Below are 21,646 nucleotides of genomic sequence, written 5' to 3'. Positions count from 1 at the left end.
AGCTAAATTCAAGTTTCCAGAAACTTGAACAAGCTTAATCATCTTACATTTTGAAGTAAGCTGGAAAAATAAGCTAAAAAGTCAAAGAAGTGCCCTTAAACACAGCTCTAAACTGCACTAGAGGAACCACCTGCTGATCTGCTATTACATGACTGCTTAAGCAAAAGCAGTATGGTGTTGTTTCAACATCTAAAAATTGTAAAAACTAAAAATAAACAGTAAGAAACCAACAAAGAGCTTTCCCAAAGTAAAAAAAAAAAAAAGTTCATAAAACAACCAACCAAAAAAAGAAAATTACTGTCAAATTTTCCAAGCAGAATCTGCAGCTACTCAAAGATCACGACAACGTCCCTCAGGAATCTGCCTTTGCAAGTTCCCAAAATAAAACAAAATCTCGCATGTAAATACTGGATTTGTAAGAAAATGGACTCCTAAGAAAACATACAGTGAACTATTAGGCACAAAGACTTAAAAATTTAAGACTGCTACAGACGTAATGGAAATGAGAGAATGCAAGAGTCTAAAACCTCCTCCACATGTAGCAATTTCTCATCTTGTCATAAAATATATTTAAATTAAGCACCAGCAACACATAAGTCTCAAACCTAAAGATTTCTAGCCATACTAACTGACCAAGAGAGAACAATTATAATAACAGCCTAACATTTTAGAGCAGTTTTTAATGTAACACATTCTGATTTGCTGAATTGCTTGAAGAGGAATGAGAAAGAACAACAGAATGACAGAAAAGGTTTCAAGCTTGAGGGCAATTAAAGGGAAAATAACATGTTCTTTCTTTCTCATCTGACCTACCAGCAGATGCTTCAGCACACAATCTACAGACCCAGGATTCTTTCAGCCTCTCCAAGCTAACAAACTCCCCAAAACTGCATCTAGGTAGGATGGGATAGGATTGCTCTTGCTGATAATGGCTCACATTCAAAGCCAGGCATAACATGAAACTGCATCCTAAAAGTAACATTCCAACGTCCAACTTAAACCTTGTTCACCATATTTTTGGGAAGCATTACTTCCACCAGGTTTTCTTTAGGAAGGGAGCACCTTCCTGGGACCCCAATCCTCTAAAACTTACTTATACACCTAAATTTAATGCTCTGTGTATTTTTCCCCACAGGATCAGAAAAGGTCTCTTTTCATGCAATAATTGCATTCCAACAACTGTGATCTCGAATAACAACGTTTACTTGAAGCACTTGAATTTGGGGTGTTCATGCAGGAATGCTTAGATAAATTAACATGGAAAACATGGGAAAAAAATTGTTTGTACATAAACCCAAACTTTTCATAACATTTATGCCCTTCTGCCTGCAACAGGAAAGTCAGTCCAAGCAGCCTGTAGAAAGAGCCCCGTACTGCAGCCTGCAGAGCTTAGTAAGGCCAGCAGAGCTGAGCTCAGACTGCAGTACCTGCAGCCCCACCACCGTGAGATTGATGCTCACCAGATTTCATACACTACCTCCTCAGTGCTACAGGAGATCCTGTGAGGCTTAAAGGGCTGAGGTTTGGTTAGAACATAGAACAGGTCACTTTTTGCAAGAGCAGTGGTGTCAGCAGAGCTGTATTAGGGCCCTCACACACACTAAAAACAAGCAAATCCCTCTCACAATGCACAGTGGTTTGTGATTAAATGCACCATGCCCAAGTTGAGAGATGGAGGACACTTCACGTGTCATTTCACGTTGACTACTTGAGTCAAACTTGCATTTAAATTCAAAACCAAGTGTTGTCTCACCCATAAGGAGTAGAACAAACTGCACTGTTATTACTGGGTTATGGAAATAATTAAGTATTTTCAAAGCCTTAGTTTCAACATAAATAGAATCCTCATTTAACCACTTTTAGTTATTAAATATTACCTGTCCTAAATTTCCTTTCAGGTCTGAATTAGACAAATAATTTTTCACTCCAGGTTTCAACTGCTGTATCATGATATGATGCCCTAGTGCACAGTTGCTGCATTGTATTCTCAAGGCAGTTGCACTAAAATAGGAAGGAGAGTTTCACATATTTTTGTGACTACTAGAATTTCGTCTACTGTCAAAAGACTCGAGGAATGTCTCATAAATCTTAGATAGTGTTGCAGTGAAATATCAGATGGTGTTACTGTACACAAGGATGACTCCCTGGAGAGGCTGAAAAATGACTCCCTTTGCCTTTGCTGAAGTTCATGTACAAACCCAAGGACTGACGCAAACCAACACTGCTCCACTTGCCAACTTCACAAAGCTCAGGAGTCAAAGGAGCAGGAAGGCAAGACAAAGCTGCCCCTGTGCTTCAGTCCTGCATTTTTGGGAAGTGCTAAACACAGCTTGACAGAGCATCTCCCAGCATCAGCTCTGCTATGGCAGGTACCCTTCATTTTCAGAGCCCGCTATCAAACAGTGTCAAAGCCTGATCTTTACAAAGCCTTGCAAACAGGTGCTCCTCTTGGAGTTAATAATCTGACAATCAGTATGATGATGGGAATGTTGTGATTCTCCTACCTAATGCCTTTAACTTTTACACCAACCCACAAGCCACAAGGCACTCAGCTAAATAAGCACAACAGGCACCATGTTACCATTTGGATATGCTATGAACCAGACACAAATTATGCTTGAGCAAGCGAGGCAAGGCTGGAGCTTTCCCTCTCCCAGTCCCAACTCAGGACATATCAATGCACTAACTGTAGTCTCAATCCCACATCAGTAAGTGACAAATGTGTAAAGCAAAAATGAATTACAGGTCTTCTTCTACAGATAGAGGAAAAAAAATTCAAGAAATACTTCTAAATGTAACTATTAAATAGAGACAACAACTTGATTAACTATTCTTCCAGAGTCATTCATTATACAAAATAAAAATTCATCATCAAGATGCACAACTGCACAAATGTCTGTTAATCAACAGGAGAAAAAAAATGCCAAAAAAATAAATTTAGGCTACAAATCTCACTATTTGCATCTACTTGCAAGTATTTGGAGATATTTACAAGCTTTGTTTTGAATACTTCATTGTTTCCAACAAACAGAATGAAAACTAAACAAAACTATTTTTAAAAAGGATCCTACTGTCACATACTCCCAGCAAGTGACACAGTCTGTTAAAAACACAGGAGGGTATAAGCACGTTATTAGTACAGAACAAAACACACTTTGCAGACTGCACCATTCTATACAAGTCTTCATAATACACCACAGTTAAACGATAGAGCCACCTGTCCCTTGGACTCCCTTTTATTAAATACCAGCTTTTTCTTACCAACAGTTTCCACACCAGAAGTACAAAGGCAACTCTTCACAGCTCATTTCTTCTGGGCTTACTCCAAACTCTTTGTCAACCAAAAGCACTAACATTTTGCCCTCTCCTGAAGCACTTAGATTGCTATTTTCATTTAACCTTGGTAAGTTGCAAGTCCAGTACTAATTTTAACAGTGTATAATTTTAAGAGTGTAAATACCTAAGTTGCAAGTACAGTGCTAATTTTAACATGGTAAATACCTCTCTTGTTGGATTGAGATGTCTAATACAGTTCCTTTTTGTTATTTGCCTTAATAATAAAGTGTTTCTTCTTATAGTACCATGAGTTGTGCTCTGAACCTACCTTTCATTTATTTTATCAGAAGGCTTGAAGAGCAGAGAATGACATTTCTTTTTATTCAGCAATTGCATTAAACCTTTGAAGCACATTTTAGACACAGCTGCCCTTCAATACAAAGAAATACTTTAAAAACATGACTTGTCAGAATTGCTATCAAAAAAGTGAAGTAGCAAAGACCCTGATGGTGTTTGCAAGCCTGGCCACCACAGCACAAAGGCTCAGTGTTCGGGTTAAGAGCAAGTCCAGGTATCCCAGAAGCATCGAAAAACTCAGTGTTTGTCTTCAGAACAGTCCATCACAGAGGAGAGAAGGTGCACATAATATAAATGGAAAGCATTAATAAATACATCTTAAAAGCTCTTCTTTTAATGTAGGTGAAATGATTTAAACTGTAGGATCCACACATTCAGAGCCACTGCTACTGTGAGAGTTCACTGTTATTAAGCCAAACATTCAGAGAAAACTGAGCTGAATCTGCTTAAGCAAACACGGCCAAAAATCAATCTTCTGATATTACAGCTTCCACAGACACTGTGATGACCTCAGAAAACTCAACAAGGTATAAGAAGATTCAATTTTCAGAAGGGAAATACTGAGCTAGGAAAAAAAGACAAGGTAAAGCTGACAGACCATCAAGAAACAGATTTTCAGAGAGAGATTATTGAAGTTTTTACTGTGGGTAAAACTCTTCTTCAAATACCCCTCTAATTAATACCACTGCTTGTACAAATATTGACTATATTTCCTCCCCTGGGATTTACTCTCTAAAAGGGGTAGGCACCATTCAGACCTGTACACTGCTATTTCTGAAAGGAACAGATCATGAGTCTCCTTATTTGTCCTCCTCTAATCCAGATCAGAACTCTTCCAGCTGTACAGATGTTGGAACCTATAGGTTTTTTCCACATCAACTAAATTGGGAAGTATTTCACAACATCCCACCAAGAGGGAGGGTCCTGTTTAGTATTTTAAGTTTGTGAATATCCTGGAGCAAAAGTAATCAGCCATTCTGTAGTTTTGGTCTTCCAGGATCCTCTGACACATAATTGTTCTCCAACAGACTGGAAGGACTTCTTGTCTGAAAGTGTCACCTGAACTCATTTCAGTCCTTAAAAAACAAATGAAGCACCCAACACCCTGCTTGCTAGGTTTTATTAGACTAAGGGCCACCCACATTTTAGAAGTCCAACTTCAGGTTTGGATTCTGTCCTTTCATGTTTCACATTTTACACCTTACACTGAGGGCTCCTGCAGACCCCCAGTGCTCAGTGAACACTCCGAAGCTCCAACAGAAAACTGCTGTGCACAGTGACATCCTCCACCAGTAACTGGCTGAACAAAAGCACCACCATCTACACTCTGCATGGTATCTCTCACCAGACACAGTGTGCATGTTCATTTATCAAAGAGAACACTCGAGTGGGGATGACAAATGGAGCAGTCACCAGCTGTGTGTTGCACATGAACTGGATTATGGGCCTGACTTCTCCCTTCCCCCCTTCTATCTCAGCACTAGAAAGGGCTCTGCCTTTGCTGGTGGAGCAGTGACCTGGGTATTTGTACTGTTTGAGAATTTTATGTTTAGTTTTCATTCAGTCTGTTGGATGACTGGGAATGATAAAACACTGTATACATGGGAAACAACAGACTTACTGATGTTGAAAAGTTACCAAAGCTCCAAGGGTTCAAATAAGTGCAGTCCTAAAAGGCACATAAAAAGAGCCTCTAAACCTTTCTAATTTCAAAGCTCTTCAAGCAGACAATTATTTCAGAGTACAAAATAATGGAATTGAGTTCTGAGCCAGTAGAGCATGCACAGCACAGTTAAAGAACCTCTTTAAATACAATAACTAAGTTTTTTATTCAAGAAAATAAGTGGAAGATTTGCATAAAAAAGCAAAAATATACACAAATCATAACTGCATCCCTAAGATATCAAACAGATCCATTGTACTTCTCAATTACCAACTTGGCAGGCTGAAATTATGCCCCGAGTCACAATTCAGCACTACTTGAACCATGCACAATAATAATGTCACACTATCCTCAATGCTTCTGAAAACAGCCCTTAAAGACGCATAAAAAAGGAGAAAAAGTTGGTAAATTAGTGACTACATTAGAAGTTCCCTTTTTAATAAACCATGCAAAAGATACAGACCTTCTCCTTCCCCCACTTCAGCACGGTCTGGCTTTGTCTCCTTGTGCTGTCCCTCTGCCACCTTCACTGCCACTGCCCTGCAAATGGCTCCCAGCTTCCGATCCAGAGCCCGCACTCCTGCCTCCCTCGTGTACCTGGGGAGACACAGCTGCCTTACTGCTGGCTCTGCTCTGTAAGAGAGCTCTCTGCACTGCAAACACACTTGCTTATTAAAAACACATCCAAATAAAATGAGACGTGAAAGGCAGTGAAACCTTGGACTAATCTAACAAACAAGAAAAAAAAAAAGTCATTTGTTTTTATCCAAATAATTGTGGTTGCTGATGAAATTGTAGAGAAATACAAACTACTGAGTGGGAAGAGGACACCTGGTGTTAAACCTTCATGAAATTCTAAACAATGTTTCAACAGCACTGAGTTCTTCTTAGATGCATAAAAATTAAAAGGAAGAACTATTTCAAAACTTTGAACTTTATTGAAAGTTGAGGAACTGACTGTAAAAGAATATTTTCTTATAGTCTGTAAATTAAAAAGAAGCACCAGACAATAACACTAAACAAAGCAGCCAAAATGCTGTTACTGGTCACAGAATACTTCAATTCACTGAATCTTGATCCTTTTTCCATTGAAAATGAGCTAGTTTCAAGTTCAAAAGATGTTCTGTTCAATGTATGTGCTCTCACGTCCAACAAAAAAAGTTCTAATGAATACAAGCTATTTTAAAACCCACATTTTAATTTGTTTAACCTAATTCCAAATTTTAAACAAATGTGGCCCATCCAGTCACAAGGAAAAAAAATGTAATTTACCAACTGGTGAACTTCTGAAGCTATTAAGGACAACAGATCTTAAGACATGTTTTGTTTTATCACACTATAAATTGATCTACTAGTTACAAAAAAAGAAGTTATTTAAACTGAAAGCAATGAACGGACTTACCTGGTAATTATGTCCAAAGTGGTTACTTGGGGAATCTGAATTTGCTGTGGAGTCAGGCCATGTTGTTCAAGCTGTTTAGGAATCAAGTGTCTGTGTGCAATTTCAATTTTTTCTTCTTGTGTGTATCCTTCAAAGAAAAAGAATGCATTTATTTATCTTTTTGCTTATACACTACAATATAATCAAATTTCTTACCTTTTATAATTCTATCTAATTGAATTTAACAAAAACTACCCCCAGCTATAATTTAAAAGGCTGTTGGTATGATCCTTTATGGTGATTCATAACTTCATGTGAACAAGAACAGAATTTTAGTGTTTCAAAGACCCTTTTCTTCATCGGAATCTTAAAAAGATGCATCAACCAACAGACTATTAGAATACAAACAAATCAGTGAATGAAAATATAATTTCAGAATGTATCAATGTATCACCACAGCCCTGCCACTTGATTTTTCCTAAGTGCAATGCTAGTGTCATTCTCATGGCAGAGCCCATAACAGAGGGATCCTTCCAAGTTTCTTTTAATGATTCTGGCTGTGCATTCCAGATTCCTGGCAGGCTTTCCTTAAGGAACTGCCCTTCATTTCAGGAAAAACACCCTGAACTTGTTTAGGGATTTGCAATAGTCACTTTAATGAAAACACTGCAGAGTTACCTGGAACTTGGATAATTTCCATTCTGTCCAGCAGAGCAGGTGGGATTGTAGCTGTAGTGTTGGCTGTAGCTATAAAAAGGACTTGGGACAGATCAAAGGCTACATTTAAGTAGTGATCGGTGAAACTGTGATTTTGTTCTGGATCCAACACCTTGACAAGAGTGAACACAAAAGAGATGCAATTGCTCAATTAGAAGTAAAGAAAATATGAGCATACTTATTATATTCCATGTCAAATCTGACTTTACATTCCTAGAATACGTTATGAACGTCACTAAAGCCTGACCTTGCTCGGATGAGTCTGTGACTACATTTCCCACCACCCACAAAACAAAAGAAATCGTTTCCCCACTAGTTGTTTCTGCAGCATTGCTCCAGCCCCCCAGTACCCCCCATAAATTCTGTCTCCATGACCTTGTACACATGGTAGGGAATGGCCCTTCAAGGACTCTCACAGTAACCCTGGAAAAGCAGCTCTCGCAGTCCCATGGAATAAGTAGAATTCTCTCAAGTAATCCCTGACTCCAATCTTCATCTGCTGCTGGTAGCTCTTCTTACTCTCAGCACACCAACCTGAGACCTCCCCATGGGTACCACAATCCCAGCCCTTTCTGCTGTCCCTAAATCTCTCACCCTGCTCATTCAGCTTTGGCCAGCCTTTTCCTGATGGAGGAGTACAAGGTCTTCTCCTTGCCCATGACATCCCATGCAAGTCTCAACCCTTGCTGAGCCCTGGCTTTCCAAACACAATCTTTGCATTTTTCTTTTTCCCCTCCCCCAAAAAATCAGAGGCAAAACTAAATAAGCACAGCAGAATAACAACACACAGTCCAACCAACCTCAAAAATTTACTGAACAAGCAGAACTATGGCTTAAACAACTGTGTTGTCTTCCCAGTTCTGTCAGTACCATTTATGTGTGCTAATGCAACACTTGTGTATATTGAAGCTATTACTTGAATAAGCTGTTTTTCCACATCAGGTGGATCACAAGGGTACTAAGATGCTGTTTTGTGGTTTTGTAACAGTGTTAGAAATGGGAAGTTCACTGTATATAGCAATGTTCACTTGGCTTCTGTATCACCTATGAACCACCTTCACTCCACAACCCCTTAAAACAGTCACACTTACTCCTTTCCAAATGATGAATTATCAGTGCTACACGAACATGAATAATTCTCATGTTACAAATACCTATGCATCTCCTGAGAAATAGCACACCACTGTCAAAATAATTTATCTGCCTACACCCAAATGAATGCACATGACTTAAATTATAGACAAGAACAGTGCTGATAATGAAAAAAATCCCTGAATTCGAGCTTAGATGGTCATAAAGAAAACAACTCTGAATTTTCATTAATCTTTAATTCTGTTCAGGCTTTGAAAAGTGAAAAAAAAAGATCTTTAGAACAGAATTACAATCAGAACAAACCAGGAAAATACTGTTTTTACAGAATGCCAGAAACACAGTAGAGTTTCTTAAAAAACAGAATAAATTCTGGTTTCATTTTGAAGTACTGCTCAGATTTAAGAGCAATATTTAGAAATGTATTGCAACTGTAATAAAACACAATCTACATAATGCCCCCTAATAGTGAAATCTTAAAACACACCAAAGCATATGCCTAAATTCTAAAACTAAGGCTGCAACTCAGTGAATGCCATTCTTCATGGGCTATAAGCTATTCAAAAGCTTTTCCTACACTCTTCAGCAAGCAGCTGCTGTCATTTACTCCCTTCCTTACCAATGAAGGCAAAGGCCTTGAAGTATCCTGACAAGCCAAGCACACTGATGCATAATTCACTCAGTTATAGATGTCCCTGCCCTCAACCAGCCCTACAGGGAGACACAACAACAGGCAGTGAATCCAAGCACAGCATCTACAAACTGTTTTCAAAGAAAGCAGATCTGTATCAAATATCAGTTGCCCAAAGTATAATCTTCTAAATTTTTCAAAACTGATTTAAACAGCAAATCCTAACTCAGATTACCCCCCCTTTTATTAACACTGATAACAGTATTTCCACAGAATTGCACTCTATTAGCTGAAGTATTTGCAACTACTTTCAAAATTGTTGAAAAACAATGTATTCTGACAGACCAAACTGGTATTTTACCACATTAATTTACAGGCATGTTTCTCTCTTTCTCCTTCTAGTCTGCAACTAGAAATCCTTATGAATCCTACTAAATGACAAACTGGTGATTATAATATTATTTACAAAGGTACACAAAATACTGATGCTGTACTCATATGCAAACAATACTATCCAATAGAGGTAAATGAAACTGTAATCCAAGCCAACTCAGATAATATCTAAAAATGTGAATTATCTGAGATTTTTTAATAACAACTAGAGTTTCTCTGGACTCGTATTTCTTTGTCATGGTAACTATTTCTTAGAATAAGACATAAAACAGTATCACGCCTATGCATTTCAAACAGATTTTCCAAAACAAACAGAACTGTTCTTCAGTGAGGTATCTGTGCTAAAGTTCAAGTTCAAAAGTTTTTAAAGATATTCAACTCATACAAAAATATGAAGTACAAAAAGAACATTGAGTGCACAAAACTTCTTGGCTAATTTACGGCCAGCAGCTCACATGCACACAAAGGCTTCTCTGTAACAGCTTTTTATTACCACAAAATCCAGAATAAGTTCCACGAACATTTAATTGCCTGGCTCTGCTCCTGGTCTAATTTCCCTGCATACAAATAGTCACTATCAGGCACTTGGATCCATTTCTGTTTTCTTCTGGTTTTTAACAGAGGTCATCTAAATTTAGACTAAAATATTCCGTTGTTAATGAGCAGTATCTGGAAATAGGAAGACATTCTGTCTTGCTTAAGCAACAATTCTGCAGAAGCATTAGAACCAAACACATATCCGGCAATTATCAAACATCAAGCTTTGCTTCCAAGCTCACAGGTTATGGCAATTTTCTCCTTGAATATATCCCATTGTAGACAGCAATAATTTAACACACCTCCACATCAGGGAGAAAAGGATGTGCCCTTTATACTTAATGATGGCACTTACCAAACAACAAGCAGCAGTGTGGAAAACAAATGTACCAGTTAGGTGACCACCAACTACTGTTTGCTCTCCTACATAATAGCCACCTTTGCCTGTTCCAGATGGACTTCCCAACAACGTAAACCACAAAAAGCAGATGAAAATTAAGCTATTATGTCCAGACATGAGTTCTCCATTAGAAGAGGTAAAGCACCTGCTTCAGGATGTTTAGCCAGCAGTAGAGGGATATACAGATCTCACAGGGGAGCAGCCCAGACATGGTTATAGAGCAATTACTTCTCCAGATGCAACTAATGGTCAATTAGCAACGGCTTACATAGAGATTGTAGCCCAGGCAGACAGTTGGAAGCAAACCTGATGAGTCTCAGCTGGAAAAATCCATGGCAGGAGCTGAGCTGAATATCACTGAGAACGTGGGCTTCAAATATGGAAAACAGAAACCTCTCAAAGCAGCAACAAAGCATCCAAAAGTCAAACACAACTAATTAAAAAAGAAAGAAATTTCATTTGCCCTCATGAACTTGACATGATAAAAGAAGAATACAGTTGTTCTCTACTGCAGGACAGGGAAGGAAAATAAATTAGAAGAAGCAGCAAAGGTTGAAGAAAATTAACAATATTAATGTACAGCTCTAGATTCATGATGGGAACATTCTTTGCAAGAAAAGCCAAATCATTGTGGTGTTAGTGATTTTCATTGCCTCGCTAACAACAGCCAGCTAACTAACGAAATTTGATTTTCAGGTATATTTATCCATGCATTGACTGGACTTAGGAGAGGTTAGTTCAAACATCTAGAGGACAAATGACAGAAGAAATATCAGCAAACCTGGACACAGAGCTCATTACCATTAACAGCAAGGAGTAAATAAAATCCCATAAGCGAAAAGTAGAAGCAAAACATCTGTATTTGTTACACTCTCCTCCTTGTTTTCCTCGCATTTTGAGGCTTTTCATGCACTACTACACATATGAGAAATACACAGGAAAAGGACCATAACTGTCACTTTTAAAAGCTGAAGAAGTGAAGCCATGCCATCTTCTAGCACATTTAAATTACTACTAGTTCATGTTAACATGCAAAGATCAAAACAGAGCTCTCAAACCACAGCCTGCTCATACACTGATTTTCAAAGAACTAGTTGGCCTTGTCAAAACAGCAATTTTACAGTCTAGCAGGAAGAAAATAATGACGTTTGTAGAATGCCAATTGACATTTCATTTGCAGAATGTCATACACCATCCAGATGAGCTCATGACACCTTAAGTAGCATTTTTCATATTTAAATCACTGCATTAAGCACTGCCAGTCAAAAGAGTTATTAAAATTACTCTAGGCAAATATTATCAGAACCACTTTCATATCCACCTACCAAAGTTACCACACCTTAAGTCTGACAACTGAGACACTTCTGGGATATCATGTCATACTCCAGAAAACAGAAGTCAGAAAGAACGTTCTGACAACTCATTACTGCTTTCAGCTACATGATAAATGAAGCCTGCAAGGCACAGGTCTCAATTCATCTTCTTCATAATCACTCCAGTTTTAGCCTCCTGAAAACCTAACAACTAACCTAATTAGTAACATCTCAACACTTGATGGGATTTACAAAGTATTCCAACAGTATCTCATTCGCCAGTCCTTAACTGGATCTCCTGGATTTTACTTGTGTCTTTAAGCAAGTAAACTTTAAAACCTCTAAAACTTTTGTGAGAAAATAACTGCATCATGTAATTCAAAATTAGATACGTTTATATCTTAGTCCAAATCCCAGAATTTTAAAAAAAAATGCACTCATGGAAAAACTGACTCTCATAGAAAGTTAACACTCACGACACCATGATCAGTCAAGGACTGGGGGATCTGTGACTTTAAGGAAAAATTTAAGTTTAAAAAGTTAATTACAACACTAATTAAAGAAATGCTCCTAAAAGAACATGCAACTAGTCCATATGGATAGTCCACTGGATAAAATGCTTAGCTCCAGTACAAGCTGGTACCATCAAAAGCTTCGAAAATATATTAAAATTGTTCCAAGAAAGAAAAGGAAAACTTGAAAAAGTCTAGCTGCTGTCTGGCTGCTCTATACTTGTTTCTTAGCTAACAACATTTGGTCATTAAAAACCAATGTCCTGAAGTCCCCCAAGTAACTAATGTTTAAGGCTTGAACAGTATTTAAATACACCAAACACCCCAAAATCCATCCCTGTGTTTAAGTACAGCTCAGTGAGATTTACGGTGCCTTATTTAGCCCTGACAGCACTTGCACTGTGCCCAAGTAATTGGCAGAAATCAAAGGATGTCAGAACTCAGCAGCTGACATTTGAATAACAAAGCTGACACTTTGGGCAGTGAATCTTCCGAGTCCAGTATTTTAATTATTTATTTATTTTTTTTTAAATACAAATGAAGCAATGCTTGCAATTCAGCATCTCTTACCTCAAGCAAGGCTGCTGCAGGATCCCCCTGCAAGCTCTTGGCCAGTTTATCAACCTCATCCAGCAGGAACACGGGGTTGTTCACCCCCACAGTCTTGAGGCCGTTGATGATCCTGCCGGGCATGCTGCCCACGTAGGTGCGCCTGGGGAGAGAAGTGCAGGGGGAACAGGGCTCAGCTGGGCAACAGGGCAGGAACAGCCCAGGGAACAAGACTCAAAGCAAAATACCAGAACAAGCAGTGTTGTAACAACTCCTGCTCTTTTTGCAAAACTTTTTGGAACCAGTTGATAAAAATACACGATATACAACTGAACTAATACAGGCAATTGTAGCAGCAGATGAAAGTTTGAGTTCCAGGGGGCACTAGTTGGTCTGGAGAGGTAACCATGTGCATTAAAGTATATCCAAACTTTATGGCTTGCAAGCATTTTGCATGTTCCAGTACAGGCATCCTTGTACCAGAGGAACAAGCCAAAGCAGATTTGGGAACCTCACTATTACTAGCATTTTAATAATTACAATATTGGGGTTTTATCACCACAACAGAGTTCAAACAGCACATTACAAATCAGGGCAAAATTCCAATGATGCTGAACTGTCAATGTCCCCTGAATATAAAGCATGCTTTAATAAATACTCAGCAAAAATAACTGTATTTACTATGTCATTTCAATATGAAAAGTTACACAGTGCAATTTAACAAAAAATTACGAGTTTGAATTTCTTCAGCAAAATCAGTAAAAACTTTTTTCCACAACACACATACAGAGCAACTACATTTTATGTCCATATATCCCCTGCGTGCTGCATTTATCACAGCCTTTCTGCTTGTGCCATAACTACTCCAAATACTATAACTAAGAGTATGAAATTCTGGTCACTCAAGAAGAAAGAGGTACATTAAGTGCTGAATAACTGGATCTATCTCATGACCCTCACAGAGCAGATAAGCAGAACAGGCCTGCTTTGCCATATGATCTGTTTTACCACAGTCCAAAATAAACAGGATGACATTTACAAAGATGAAACCAAAAATACCATGGGAGTAATTTCAAAAGATACCAGAGACAACTTTAAATATTAAAAAAATCCCAAACAAAACCAGAACCCAAACCACACAACAATGGTCTTAGTTCCATGTAACATTTAACCACAGAGTAAACAAACTGCAGTCACTGTATTTAATTCTAGATCTGAGCAAAAATAAAAGTTTTTAAGACCTTCTAAATAGCCAGCAATGCAAGAGAAATTCAGTTTGCCTCTTACCACCTTCATGAGGCAACTGCTAAAGACTGAAGCAGCCAGCATGCAATGGTTTAGCACTTTTGTATAGAGTCTTACTCTGCAGCAAGGGAGTGGACTCCTCTCACTGAGGATTGCTCTGTGACAGGTATTACAGATCAAGACTCTGCATGGGGAGCTATTACACCACCTCCTCCTCCATCTGCACATGGACAACCTTGCCAAAAGAATGGAAGATTCTATAAAATGCAATCAGAAAATTACCAGACTGGAGTAAAGATAAAGTTCACAGAAATCAATCATTACCAGTGCAATCAAATTAATCATTCTAGCAATTTGGGCATTTCTTTGGGGTTTGGGGTTTTTTTCCTTCTTATGAGGTGGTTTTTTTTGGTTTTGGGTTTTGTTTGCTGGTGGTGGTTTTGTTCTCATCTGGGCTGTTTTTAACAGAATGTGATCACTGCACTAGAGAATAATTTTATAAGCTTGAGAGCCAATGCAGCCTGACTGTTTCTAACATTCTGATTATGCCAGTAATAGGATAACATAATTAGGTAAGCATTAAACATTCTTCTTTCCTGCTTGGTACATTGTTCTCAAGTGCATTGAAGACATTACACCTTTTTAATGCATGTTTGTGTTTTTATATACACGAAGTTCTACCTGATCCTTTTAAATTCTATAAAATCTTGACCTACCCATGTCTCATCTAATGTTAAGAAACAGATTTGGTTTAAAAACTAAATGAAGGCAAATAGGTGTTAACAGTCTAAATCTATGACACATCTTCATTTATTAGAGATGGACCAATACCTATTTTATTATACTATTAAACAAAGACTGAAGATCTCCAAGGTTATTATGGAACACATCTCAACAAAAGAGTCCTTGGTAAAAGAGGCCCTGCAGGTATTTACATATAAACCCAAAAGAATATATTAAAATTACAAGAGCATACATGGCCATTTATGTGTCTGGATATCAACCTTTGCCTTGTGACTTGTGACACTGAATACTGCAGTTTGTGAACACCAGCCACAGAATGTAATGTTATTCTCTATTTCACTGCTTTTTCTAGGGTTGAAAAGAGAAGAAACAATATTCCAAATGAGTACTTTTGATGATATAACATAGCTTGGCTCAGTTTTTGATGCAGTTTCTTTCCATGCATCAAACCTAGAAGGACAGTCAGCTGTTCCCCACTCAAAACAGGAAGTACAGACCAAGTTTCCTGGTTATCTCACTTCTGTAGCAACACTCAGAAAAACCCCTTAAGAGCTGATGCCACAGAAGTTCTGTAATTTAATACTCTTTTTATTTATTTTTCAAATCAGTGAAAAGTTAAACAAAACACTAGAATTGCACAGCATATCATTAGGAACTATATAACCTAGAAAAGGCAAGAAAACCAGGTGGGAAATCTAACCTTCCTGGTTCTCCCAGTATAAACTGGGAATGTATACAAACTGGAACTCTTAGAGCAGTGGCACCGTTATTGATAGAAACATGACTCACTTTCCTCATGCTGATCTACAGACAAATAGTTTTAAATGATTTTTAACTGCAGATAGAAAAGGATAACAGAGTTAGTGCTACCAGAAGAAAGAGTTTCACATGAAGGTGAGAAAGAGCTTCACATTTACCTCACCAGCACCACTATAAATAAATGGCACAGTTACACCTTTCCTTCTCGAAAACAGAAAACCACACACACAACAGATAAGCTCACATAGTTCCTGTATAACACAAAATATCAGTATTGAGGAGACTTTAAACGCAGTGAGCTTCTTGCAAATAAAGTTCTAAGCCATTCTTCAGGGTGGTTTGTTTTCTTTTTGTTGTTTTTTTAATACAAGTAATCAACAAATATAAACCAGAAAAATGTAACATATGGTATAGATGGGTGGTAAATGCAAACAACAGCTGAAAAATGTCTCATAAAACAGTTCTGGTTTTGTACCAAGATGATGATTTCATTTTGGGAATGCAGAACAGTAGTTGCTGTTCTTCCCCCAATCAAAAGAGAAGTCACTAACCCCAGCTGCAGGCACGTGATCCACACTCAAATGGCAAAACCTGGGCGTTTCCAATTGCCCTATTTCCACCTCAGGGCAGCAGCACAGTGACTGAACACACACCCCACCCTACTGCTCCCTAAAACATCTGATTTTGGCTGCTGAATCTCTCAGTCTGCACCTTTCTCTTTCAACAGTACTGAGCAGCCCAAGTGAATGCTATTTAGGGCACTATTGGCTTGGAAGTCAAACTGAAACACAGTCCCTTTTTAATGTTCTAGTACATTTAGTACATGTTTTTCAATGTAGGTACATACAGTACCATTCTTCTGCAATGGTAATGGAATCCTGAACTTAAGCCCCGAAGCCTAATAAGGAGCTTTTAGGAGAAAAAGAATGTCTCCTAACATGTAATATTAGAAAATCAGCCCACCAAACAGTAAAACTTAGAACACAGCAGCCTATGTCTCAGAATACAACAGTTTATGTCTCCTCCACTTTTAGGACACCTCTGTAATTCCTCTCTCCGACTGCCACCAGATGCACAATATGGATTCACTTGACTGGGAATAACTTGAACGATTTATTCATACAAAGGGACATTACAGAGGTCTGCAGAAAAGCTGTATTCTTATCTGATTAAATATTATTCTGAGAAGCAGAAAAAAAAAGAATTTAAAAACCAGTATGCAACAGCTGATTTTAACTACAAAAAAACTTGAAAAAGCAGTGGTTACAAGGGATTCCTGGTACCAACTGCTCTAAAGTCTGTTTTTAAACTATACATTTGTTTGTTGAAGAGTAACTCCACAATATTCCTGCTAATTCTAGATTATATTTTCCTTTGCTGGTGAAAAATAAACTCTCCTATCAAATACCTTCCATTGTCTAATTTCAAGTAAATTTTTAATATGAAATTTATACTGGTTAGCCTCTAACATGCATTAATAATTTAATAATGCCCTCAAAAATGTGTGACAACCACAAACACCTGAAGTTAAAAGTTTTTTTTAAGGGCTCTATCACGTGACTCTACCTGCCTTTATTCTTTATTAGGTCGAAGCACAAGATAGAAAGTTTGACTTTTGTTTATAACGTCAAGTTCAAGAGGTGGTTTCCCTGTTACAAAGGCTTCAGTCCTGCTCTGCCCTGGAAAAGTTCCTCCTGTCTGTAACGCTGAGTTTCCCACAGCCTCTAGTGGCTTCAGCTCGAATAGCAACGTGTTGTTGAACGAAATTTTACGTTGTTTTTAGGAGCAGTACCACAAGTAATCTGAAACATCAGAATTCTTACTTAGCAAAGAGCGATAACGATAGTTTATGAGTTACAGGAATAACACAAAGTGAAAGAGGAGGACAGAGTTTGGCTCTTTTTCCCCCAGTGTGTAAGCAGTGGGTCAGAAGGCCAGCCCAGACCTGCACACCTGTACAGCTCCACGCTGCTGCCAGCCAGGAAAAGGGTTACAACAACCGTGTCACAAACCCCAGGGGGCTGCTGGGTACACTGGCCAAACCTACACTAAAAAAAAACCCTACACATGATTCCTTCAAGCTACAAACACAAGGAAATGTCAAACACCCTGGAAAACAAAACTCCTGCATATTTGCCACAGGAGATGCACAGGAATAAACACGTTGCACCAAGGGTGCTGAACTACGAAACAACTCTGAATTTTCAAGTTCTCATCAAGTACAAATTCACTGTTTTCTCACTTTTTCCTCTTTCATACTCTGGTCTAAGAAGCAGCCAACAGTGTACTGTACCCTCGGTTCCAACCAGTACATTACATTCCAGATTCCTACAAGTTTATGCAGATATTCAGATTTCCTGTATTCTTTCCAGCTGGGACCCTGAGCTTCCACCACTCTAATGAATTCACACATGTAACTAGCTTACACAGTCAGAAGTCTGAAGTCTGACATCACAAAATGTACTTTTATTGCAATTAGGAAAGGAGGAGGTAGTTACCTGTGGCCTCGAATATCAGACTGATCACAGACTCCTCCTAAAGCAATTCTGTGGAATTCTCGACCCAAAGTCTTTGCAATTGATCTTCCAACACTAGTTTTACCAACTCCTGGGGGCCCCACAAAACAAAGAATGGGTCCTTTGAGGTTGTTTTTAAGCTGTCTGACAGCTAAGTACTCCAAAACTCTCTTCTTCAGCTTCTCCATAGCATAATGATCATTATCCAACACTATTCGAGCTGCACGGATTTCAAGGCGATCTATCATTGAGAACAGAAGAGAGATCAGCACATTTGCCTTTAAAAATGGTACTGGTTTTCTACTCTTTCCTCACTCTCCATTTCTGCATACTGTTCCTGTATTAACAGTATCACCCTCACAACTTTTGAAAACTGGTACAAAGTGGACATGATACTCAATTTTTCTAATGCACCTCAAGTTGTAATTATTAAAATTAGCTACAATTGTGTGTTTTCATCCTCTTGTTCCTTACCACACTTGCTTAAGAAATACCAGAACCTTTTTCAGGAAGATTAATGCTACAGAAACATCCAAAAATTTTTTTGTCCAACATATAAAAAGTAATTGGATGCTCATTTCTTCATTATTTTTGATGCATGCTAGCACCAACTTTAAGTAATAACCCCTTCATTTTTCTGTGAAACTACTCCTAATACTTCTTAAATTCATATTCTCAGATGTACAGTTGTGCTACACAACCTATTCAGTATAGAGATCTCACTGAACTCTAAAGGTCTACCTGGCTTAAAGTAACACATTAATAATGCTTTTACAAGGCAGAACTAAGTACACGTTTACATGATGGTTACTTGTCCTAAAATGTCTGTGCAAGAGACAATCACCAAAAATAGAAGGGTTTACCTTTTGTACTCTTGTTCCATGGCAATTCTACCATCAGTTCCAAGTAATTTCTTGTCAAAGCATATTCTGGCATTGACTGAGGCATCTTCTTCAACCTGGAAATATAAGCACTGAATTTGTAAGACCAACCAGGAATTAACTGCAGGACAGGGTAAAACTGTCCACACCACAGGACAGCTACTGAGCAAACCTGAGGTTTAAAAATGATTTTGAAAACACAACCAACACAAACATGTATCAATTGGAAAAGGTTTGCAGGATTTGTTTTAAAATATAAAATAAGAGAAGAAACCGCTATTTTTACCTTTTTATTTCCTTCAGACAAACTTTAAGAGCTTGTTCTGACATACTGGATGTTCTAATCTTTTTTTCTAGCATGACAACATCATCATGATCTTCTTCTTCCTCCTCATCCTCTGTAGTGTTTGCAACATGACTGATTCTTCTATTAGGACGAATAGCTACCACCTAAGAAATGGAGAACAGGGCCAGAGAATAGTATCAGGTCTTCTTTTTTAAATAAGGTGTGTACTTTGGCTTTGAATGGAAACCATGATAAAAACATATGAGGTGCACAGAAAAATATTCAAGATTTTAATTCCATAAATAACTTCACAAAGTGTTATTGGTACACCTTAAGTAAAGTTAAGAGTTCTTACTTTACTGTAAGTATTCCCTAAGTGCATTTATCATGTACCTTAAACTAGCAAACAGCAGAAGACAAGAACAAAACTGAAAGGAGCTCTCTGGGATTTTTCAAGCACTGCAGCCCATCATATTAGGCAAAATAACCCTAATCTTTACAAAATGGGTAAGTTTTCCCTCCTACCCATTTTCATTTCTCAATTACTTCCCACTCACTAAACTGCATAAGTGCAGTTAGTTGCAGGAAAAGTGCAAGCTGCCCCAGCTTACCAACACACATTTTACAATGCACATTCTTAACCCATATTTCAAAAGCTACCACTCATCTGCAATGCCCCAAGGAAAAGATACACCTTTCACTGCACAGGCCAAAACTCAATGTGTGCCCACCATGCAAGTAAACTGGGCATCAGATACCTCTTCAAAGGAATCTGAGCACTTATTCAATGTCAGAAAGTGCTCAGATTAAAATAAATAAAATAAAGATTAAAATAAATAAACAAATAAAATAAAGCCTAGGCAGTTTTGAACAAATATTTTCTCTTTTAGGTATCTAAACAGCCAAAGATGCCAGCTGGGTGTTTTCTGCCCCTCCAGACTTACCATCAAATATTATGGCTATACATTACAATTTTGCACAATTAAAATAATGCACATTCATTAGCCTGCTCAAAAGGTGTATCTTTTTACTTATTTAGGATGCTTAAGTATCCCAGATTTAAAGGTCCATACCCTTTTATCATCATCCTGTTTGGGCTTTCTTGTTTTTTGAAGCAGCTTCAGGCCTTCAATCTGTCTAACAAGCAATGGTATCGTCATCTTGAACCGCTCCTCCAGCCTAACAGCATCTAAAATCTAAGAGCAAGAGCTGTGAGTAACCAAGTTCACACTGATGGATCAGCAGTCTGGGGGAAGGGAACATGGAGAACATGGAGAATACTGTTACTGTCTTTTCACCAGAGTTATAGAATAGATGGATTAGGAAAAAAGGTAGCAAGAAAAGTAAAGAGAATACTGCACACAGGGTCTATCCTCAGGGGTCTGGATGCCTAAGCTACAAGCACTCCAAACTAGGAAAAAAGTCTTTTATCCTGTCTGTTTTAAGCATCTTAATATTTGAGATGCATTTGCTGTGGCAAGCATCTATCAACATTCTATTTTTCAATTACTGAGCCTCAGGGAAGAGCTAGCCCTCTAAGAAAGTTAAATGATTTCCTTGGTTAACCCAGGAAAAAAATCCTCTCATGCCTTAAGATGTTTTTTTTTTATGACAGATTTTTGTGTTTATTCTGTTAGTCTTTTTAAAATTTTATACATTCCATTTTCGTGTTTAATTAAGTTGATATGTGGAAATGGGTAGAATTCTGCTCCTCTGTATTTCCACAACTTCCACTGGCTGCTCTTTTCTTTAGAACTTTTAATAAAAATAAAAAGGGACACACTAAATGTAATAACTAATGTTCCTTCCACCAGCAGGATATTCAGCTATAGTACACACCTTCCTTCAAATCACTGTATTAAGTGCTATTTGTGGTGCTTTGAAAGAATCTAACTTACACTTTCAATTCCAGGTGCAGCATTAGCAGTGACAAAAGAAAAGGAACAACAAAACTTACAAACACAGCAGGCAAATACAGAAATCAGACTAGTAAGAATCAAGCCATAAGGATCCTTTTTGCATAAAGTTACTTTGACATACGATGGAAATTTAACCTCTCAGTATTTAAAGAAACCCAGACCTTAAGAATGTTTTCAAAAAGATTTAAAAAATTAACTCTCAAGTTGTTAGCATGATCTGTCAACTGTGACAAAAAGCAAGGTTTCAACACAATATGAAAAAAGATTTATCATCTTTACCATGGGAAAGGCAAGTCCATGCTGGATTTATTGTTTAAGAAAATTAACCATTTCCAAGGCTAACTAGATTAATTTACTTATCAGGTGAGTTCTGGCACATACATATGTTAACACTCTAAACAACAGCATAACTTTTTACAAGCATTCATGCTCGGCTGTAACACAAATACCTGCTGGCACAACCTTATCAGTGCAGAGT

General features: G+C 37.9%; 1 protein-coding gene across 1 annotated transcript in view; it reads right to left on the bottom strand.

Annotated features, from left to right (window-relative positions):
- Nucleotides 1-21,646, bottom strand: part of LONP2 (lon peptidase 2, peroxisomal) — a 102,757-nt gene that overhangs the window by 12,584 nt on the left and 68,527 nt on the right. The window contains exons 7-14 of the mRNA XM_029965554.1: nucleotides 20,323-20,445; nucleotides 19,250-19,413; nucleotides 18,946-19,040; nucleotides 18,065-18,323; nucleotides 12,840-12,981; nucleotides 7,356-7,506; nucleotides 6,699-6,825; nucleotides 5,760-5,893 (exon numbers count right to left, since the gene is read on the bottom strand). Of these exons, the coding sequence (XP_029821414.1) occupies nucleotides 5,760-5,893; nucleotides 6,699-6,825; nucleotides 7,356-7,506; nucleotides 12,840-12,981; nucleotides 18,065-18,323; nucleotides 18,946-19,040; nucleotides 19,250-19,413; nucleotides 20,323-20,445 (1,195 nt within the window). The remainder of the gene's footprint in view (nucleotides 1-5,759; nucleotides 5,894-6,698; nucleotides 6,826-7,355; nucleotides 7,507-12,839; nucleotides 12,982-18,064; nucleotides 18,324-18,945; nucleotides 19,041-19,249; nucleotides 19,414-20,322; nucleotides 20,446-21,646) is intronic.

Source organism: Manacus vitellinus, unplaced genomic scaffold (genome assembly GCF_001715985.3).
Source record: "Manacus vitellinus isolate BGI_N305 unplaced genomic scaffold, ASM171598v3 scaffold_10_pilon, whole genome shotgun sequence".
Taxonomy (NCBI): domain Eukaryota; kingdom Metazoa; phylum Chordata; class Aves; order Passeriformes; family Pipridae; genus Manacus; species Manacus vitellinus.
Note: the sequence above shows the minus strand (reverse complement) of the source record. Positions and strands in the feature narration are given on the sequence as shown.